Source organism: Nematolebias whitei, chromosome 10 (assembly GCF_014905685.2).
Source record: "Nematolebias whitei isolate Nwh7 chromosome 10, NemWhi1, whole genome shotgun sequence".
Taxonomy (NCBI): Eukaryota; Metazoa; Chordata; class Actinopteri; order Cyprinodontiformes; family Rivulidae; genus Nematolebias; species Nematolebias whitei.
In genome coordinates, this window is record NC_056507.1 from 259,066 (window position 1) to 266,879 (window position 7,814).

General features: G+C 39.6%; 1 protein-coding gene across 1 annotated transcript in view; it reads right to left on the reverse strand.

Moving 5' to 3' along the window:
- The window catches only part of pot1 (protection of telomeres 1 homolog), a 213,094-nt gene that overhangs the window by 184,840 nt on the left and 20,440 nt on the right, over positions 1–7,814 (reverse strand). The window contains exon 2 of the mRNA XM_037683052.1: positions 1,632–1,704. Coding sequence (XP_037538980.1) covers positions 1,632–1,704 — 73 coding nt within the window. The remainder of the gene's footprint in view (positions 1–1,631; positions 1,705–7,814) is intronic.

A 7,814-nucleotide genomic window follows, 5' to 3' on the forward strand; every position in this document is an offset into this window, starting at 1 on the left:
CAGCTGAGGCGACTGTCTAAGCTGAAGCCCATATTGTCCAGAAATAACATGGAGACAGTAATTCATGCATTCATTACATCCAGGCTCGACTATTGCAACTCACTCCTTTTTGGTATCAGTCAGACCTCCATAGCTAGACTCCAACTGGTCCAAAATGCAGCAGCCCGGTTTTTGACCAGCACAAGCAAAAGAGAACACATTACTCCTGTTTTGGCCTCCCTACACTGGCTTCCAGTTCACTTACGAATCAAATTCAAAATACTCTTGTATGTCTATAAATCACTAAACAGCTCTGCCCCCTCCTATCTTACTGATCTGCTCCAGCCGTATGTCCCACCACGTTCTCTCAGATCAGCAGACCAGTTGCTCCTAACAGTCCCAGGAACCCGCCTCAAGCGCAGAGGTGACAGGGCCTTCTCTGTAGCAGGCCCAAAACTTTGGAATGAGTTACCTCTGCTCGTTAGACAGGCCCCCTCCCTCACAGTTTTTAAATCTCTCTTAAAAACACACTTCTATTCCCTGGCTTTCTGCACTGTGTGATCTGTGCTGAGTCTGTGTGCATCACACTGTGTTGGTCATGTTGCGGTTGTTGTTGTTATCCATTATTGTTTTTGTCGGTTTCTACATTTTTGGTGTCCTGTTATGTAATCTGTTGCTATGTGCTTGTTCTGTTTGTCCCTGTACAGCACTTTGGTGTGCTTTGTCACTGTTTAAAGTGCTATATAAATAAATTGGTATGGTATGGTAAGATCAACATCATCAGGCCAGGACTCTGAGGTCTACACTCATCTCCAGGTCAGAGGTCACTCTTTCAGGGATGAAGATGTTCACATCCTGGACAGAGAGGAACAATGGTTTGAGAGAGGAGTAAAGGAGGCCATCTTTGTGAAAATAAACCATCCATCATTAAACAGGGGTGGAGCCTCCGGGTTCAACTGTCCCCCTCTTACAATGCTGTGATTGCTAGTATCACTCAGCCCTCTGTGAGTAGTAAACAGCCATCAGGTGCTAATGATCCATTGTTAGGCTGATGGTCCTTCTTGAGCATGTGATCAGCTGGTTCTGGTTGTCAGCAGCAAACTGGTTGATCCACTCGGAGAAGGTGCTATTTAAGAGACTGAGCTGAATACAGCACCTCAGACTGAGGAAGTCTCTTGGATGAGAGACGAAACATTTCTATATTTTCTTGCTTTGTTTTGTTGTTAATTTTTTTGAATGTCCAGAGGACCAGATTGAACTTTTTTGATTTTTCTACCTGGATTATTGAGCATGCATCAGGATGCATTATGTAATATTAACGAGTTAATCATTTTAGATTAATCGTATGCGTTAACACGTTAATGTTAACAGCTATAGTTATAACACAAATAACACATATGAATGTGTTGTATTAAAATAAAAAAATAATTGACGTAATTGGATTTCATTCTGGATTAACGATTTGAACTATTTTTACCCTATATAAAGAAGCCAGAAGACTTTAAAAAAAGGCACTACATAAAAAATAAATTGAATTGAATAAGTTTAAACTTGATCATATTTTTTAAATATACAACACTAACAGCATTAAACAAACCTGAATATTTTGCCAGAAATAAAATATTACCAATCACAAATGATGTTCATGTTACCTTGGATAACAGCTTTCAGGATGAAGTTATCAGATACTAGTTTCACCAGTGGCCCTTTACGAATCACTTTTCCCTAGAAGTAAAAAAATAATAATATTCACACATGTTAAAAAAACATTTACTGTAATCCTCAGACTTGAGAACACACCTGTGTCTAAACCTCACTTATTAAATATATAAAAAATCCTAATTTTGTACATAAATAAGACACCTGAGTTATTAAGCCACGGGCATTCACTGTTCAGAATCTGTGCCCAATCTGTTCCGGATGTGTGCAGCTTCCTTGTAGTACAAGAATCAGCCAGCAGATGGTTTTTCACAGAATATAGCTTGCTTTCAACACACACTCAGACTGTAAGATCATCACCGTCTTCATTAGGCTTCGCTGTGTGACTCATGGTTACAACCATTAGACCTTAAAAATGAACACAACTAAGCATAATCAGTGGACAGAACAGTGCCAAACACCTATGTAACTGAAATTATTTTTAAATTATTTACTGGTAAAACCCAGTCTTATCTAGGTTATGTGACCGGAAGTCAAATAAGTACCGGTAGAATGCGGTAAATGTTCATTAAATTTGTACGATTGATTTTTAATGGTAAACACTTTTTTTTAACAACTAATGCTTTTAAATGCACTTTCTAAATAAATTTGATGCAATTTCTGCTCAGCAAAGAGCTCAAATGAGCAGGACGGGGAAAGAGCCCAGACGTCTCCTCAGTTCTGTTTAATGCCCCTGTTTAAGCTTAAATGAGATACTGGAATTTAAAAACATATCTACCGGACACAAAAAGATTTTTTAAAACTTTTATTTACAGTGAGAAAAACAAGTATTTGAACACCATTCAACTTTGCAAGTTCTCCCACTTAGAAATCATGGCGGGTCTGAAATGTTCATCTTAGCTACATGTCCACTGTGAGAGACTGAATCTAAAAATAAAAATCTACAAATCATAATGTATGATTTTTTTTTTATATAATTTATTTGTGTGTTACTGCTGCAAATAAGTATTTGAACACCTGTGAAAATCAATGTTAATATTTGGTACAGTAGCCTTTGTTTGCAGTTACAGAGGTCAAATGTTTCCTGTAGTTTTTCACCAGGTTCACTGCAGCAGGATTTTGGTCCATTCCTCCACACAGATCTTCTCTAGATCAACCAGGTTTCTGGGCTGTCGCTGAGAAACAGTTTGAGCTCCTTCCAAAGATTTTCTATAGGGTTTAGGTCTGGAGACTGGCTGGGCCACTCCAGAACTGTGATACGCTTCTTACGGAGCCACTCCTTGGTTCTCCTGGCTGTGTGCTTCGGGTCATTGTCATGTTGGAAGACTCAGCCATGACTCATCTTCAATGTTCTAACTGAGGGAAGGAGGAGGTTCCCCAAAATATCACAATACATGGCCCCGGTCATCCTCTCCTTAATACAGTGCAGTCGTCCTGTCCCATGTGCAGAAAAACACCCCCAGAGCATGATGCTTCCACCCCCATGCTTCACAGTAGGGATGGTGTTTTTGGGATGGTACTCATCATTCTTCGTCCTCCAAACACAGCGAGTGGAATTAAGACCAAAAAGTTCCATTTTGGCCATGATGGACTGTTCCAGCCCCGTTTTCCCTGCACTCCTCGGCCCTATAGACGTGTGGTGAATCTTCACAACCTGCGACCTCTTCGCCGGGAATCTCGGACGTCAGATGGTGGCGGAGATCCGCCAATCTCTGCCAGGATCGGTCTGATAAATGCTAGGTCGCTAGCAAACAAAACCTTCGCCATTAAGGATTACTTTTCCTCTCAAAGCCTGGATTTCTTATTCATAACGGAATCTTGGACAACTGGTATGGGTGAGTCCAGCGTTTTTAATGAACTCTTGCCGCAAAACTGCTGCTATTTCAATTTTCCAAGGATGTCTGGACGAGGAGGAGGAATAGTAACGGTTTTTAAAAGCTGTTTTACTTGTAAACAGTTGCATCCAGTCCGTTTTGGTAGCTTTGAGCTTGGTCTCTTTGAACTTCTTAGCTCCCACACAGTGTTGTGTGCGGTGGTCTATCGGCCCCCTAAATATAACAAAAATTTTATAAGTGATTTTTCTGATTTCTTGGCTGATATCATGCCACGATATGACAGAGTTTTATTGGTTGGTGATTTTAATATTCGTATCTGTTGTCCTACTTCACCTATGGCTCAGTCGTTTCTTAATGTTATTGAGTCTTTTAATCTTGTGCAGTCTGTAACTGGTGCTACCCATGAGCATGGACACACTCTTGACTTGGTTTTATCTTATGGTCTACCAGTTTTTAATTTAGTGATTGGTGACCCATTATTTTCAGACCATATGCCTGTTTTATTTGAGATAAAGCAGTCTATTACTAAGGTTAAACCATGTGCACCAGTTCGGTTCTGTCGTGTTCTTAACCCTTCTACTGCTGTTCAGTTTTCTTCTGTTTTTAATAAGAACTGTACAATCCCAGAGACTGTCAGAAATAAAACCGAGGATATCAGCAACTGGTTTTATTCTACTAGCAAAGCAGCTCTGGATTCGGTGGCACCGTTAAAAACTAGACTTGCAAAATCCAAACATGAACCCTGGTTAAATGACGACACTCGGGCTGCCAGGAGGAACTGTCGTAAAGCTGAACGAAAATGGCAAAAGGATAATTTGCAGGTGTCGCTGCAAATATTAAAGGAATGCTGGCGCTGTTATCAAAGGATTGTAAAAGACGCTAAAAGAAGATACCTGACAAATATAATTGTATCAAACAGTTGCAATCCAGCTATTTTATTTAAAACTATTAACTCTGTTCTAAATGCCCCACATGGTGCTTTTGTGGAGACTTCCCCAGCTGTTTGTGAAAGCTTTTTAAACTTTTTTGTTGAGAAAGTCACTTCTATTAGGGCTCAGATCATACCCATTGTGTATGACCCTATTGATACTGTGTCTTGCCCTGCTGTTTTTAATAGCTTTGAATGTGTGACTTTGCAATCCCTGCAGGAGGTCGTTAGTCACTTGAAGCCAACTGGTTCTCCAGATGATGCTATTCCACCTCGACTGTTCAATGAGGTTTTTCATACTATAGGTCTGTCGATCCTTGCTCTTGTTAATAGTAGCTTGTCCTCAGGTGTTGTTCCTGAAAATCTGAAACATGCAGTTGTCCAGCCTCTAATTAAGAAATCAAATTTGGATCCTGCTGTCCTAGCGAACTACAGACCAATTTCAAAATTGCCTTTCATCTCGAAAATTCTTGAGAAGGTAGTTTATAAGCAACTAATGTCTTATCTCATTGAACATAATATTTTAGAGATTTTCCAATCTGGTTTTAGATCACTTCATAGCACAGAGTCAGCTCTCTTAAAAGTTTTTAACGATATATTTTGGGCAACTGATTCTGGTGATTGTGTTGTTTTGGTGTTGTTGGATTTATCAGCTGCTTTTGACACAGTTGATCACACGATTTTAATTGCTCGTCTGGAACAATATGTGGGCCTTGGTCAAACAGCTCTAGACTGGTTTAAGTCTTATTTGACAAAACGCACTTTTTGTGTCTGTCTTGATGGCAATAGATCATCCTCTGCTCCTCTATCATGTGGTGTTCCGCAGGGCTCAGTCTTGGGTCCTCTTTTGTTCTTATTGTATCTCCTTCCTCTTGGCTCTGTTTTTAGGAAATACGGGATTGCTTTTCATTGTTATGCTGATGACACGCAGATTTATTTACCTTTAAAGAAAGCAGATTCCACTTCTCTTCGGTCTCTGTTTCTATGTTTGGAGGATTTGAAGGCATGGATGGCCCAAAATTTCTTGAAATTAAATGAAGACAAGACAGAGGTAGTGATTTTTGGCAGCTCGAATGAAGACTCTCTGCCTGTTGACTGCTCTTTGGCTCAGTATGTCAGGCCAGTTGTTACAAATTTAGGGGTCAAGATGGATGCTGGTCTTAGGATGGAGTCTCAAATTAAAACAGTTGTAAAGTCAGGCTTTTTTCATTTGAGGCAGCTGGCTAAAGTAAAACCAATTCTTCCCAGACAGCATTTTGAAACAGCAATCCATGCATTTGTGACCACACCGCCACCGGTGTATGAATGTGCGTGTGAATGGGTGGATGGCTGGTACTGTAAAGCGCCTTGGGGCCCCTCATAGGGGGCTGGAAGGCGCTATAGAAGTAAGCTCCATTTACCATTTACCATTTACCACACGGCTAGATTACTGCAATGCACTTTACATAGGTATTAGTGATTCATGTATTTCCCAGCTTCAGAGGGTTCAGAATGCAGCTGCACGACTTTTAACAGGTACACGGAAATTTGACAGTATTTCTCCTGTTTTGGCCTCTTTACATTGGTTGCCGGTGCATTACCGGATTCATTTTAAAATACTTTTATTTGTTTTTAAAGCTTTAAATGGCCATGCCCCTCCATACCTGTCTGAGCTGCTACATTCTTACACACCCTCTCGTTCACTCAGGTCAGCTGACCAGTTGTTTCTGAAGGTCCCGAAGACAAAGCGTAAGCTTAGAGGGGACCGAGCTTTTTCTGTGATAGCTCCCAGGCTCTGGAATGACCTTCCATTGAACATAAGACAGGCCTCTTCAATTGAGGTTTTTAAGTCCCTTCTTAAAACTCATCTTTTTTCTTTGGCCTTTTAGCACAATCTGAGATGTTTTACCTTGTTTTATTGTGTTTGTATTTTATTTTATTATTTTATTCCTGTTTTAAATTTTACCCTTCCATTTTATCATTGTATTGTATTATATAATTGTGTAAAGCACTTTGGTCCTGTTGGGTGCATAAAGTGCTCTATAAATAAAGTTGGTATGGTATGGTATGGTATGGTCTCATCTGACCACATAACTTTCTCCCATGACTCCTCTGGATCATCCAAATGGTCATGGGCAAACAAGACGGGTCTGGACGTGTGCTGATTTAAGCAGGGGAACCTTCCGTGCCATGCGTGATTTTAAACTATGACGTCTTAGTGTATTACCCACAGTAACCATGAAAACGGTGGTGCCAGCTCTCTTCAGGTCATGGACCAGCTCCTCCCGTGTAGTTCTGGGCTGATTCCTCACCTTTCTTAGGATCATTGATACGCCACGAGGTGAGATCTTGCATGGAGCCCCAGTCCGAGGGAGATTGACAGTCGTGTTTAGCTTCTTCCATTTTCTAATAATTGCTCCAACATCTATCTTTTTTCACCAAGCTGCTTGGCAATTGCCCTGTAACCCTTTTCAGCCTTGTGGAGGTCTACAATTTGTCTCTGGTGTCTTTGGACAGCTCTTTGGTCTTAGCCATGTTAGTAGTTGGAGTCTTACTGATTGTGTGGGGTGGACAGGTGTCTTTATGCAGCTAACAACCTCAAACAGCTGCTTCTAATTTAGAATAATAAGGAGTGGAAATTAGGGATGCACCAATCCACTTTTTTTTTTTACTTCCGATCCAATCCCAATACCTAAATCTAAATATCAGCCGATACCGATCCAGTTCCGATATCATAATCATCATGTAATAATTTCCTCTCAAGTACAATTTGTACAAATCTATGCATGCATGTCCAAAAAGGCAACTTGAAGTAAGTTTTAGTAATGTTGGATACATTTTAAAGTTAGAATTAAATTCTACAAACAAAACACATGTTTCTTTTTATTCCTAGCATTAAAGTGGATATTAAAGTGATTAATTTAAGTGATTCTAAAAAAGTTAAATCTGGTCCTCTGGACATTCAAAAAAAACAAACAAAGCAAAACAACAAAAAATGTAGAAACATTTCGTCTCTTGTCGATAAACCTGGTGTCCAAATGATGGAGTAACAGACAACCAGATTTAAGAGGTGAAGGCTGATCCATTTTCCTCCACAGCTGAGAGCAAAGGACTGAACTTCTGCTTTAAAAATCATCAATAGTAATCAAGCTAAATATAAAAATGTGTAATCAAAAGTGTTTTACCAATAATCAACAAGTAATCAACTAATGATATGTAAAGATTTATAAGAATTGTATAATCGATTGTACGATTGTGTGATTTGTTTGTTATTGAAAAGTGTTGAAATGAAGCAGCAGATCTAGACCTGATGTACCATAAACAAGTCTGAGCATGCCTTAACTAAGAATAGTGGTCAGTTTATAACCCTTGTAAAGTTTTGCAGAGGTTATTCTGAACTAATGATAAAAAGCATGTATGATTGAAGAACATTA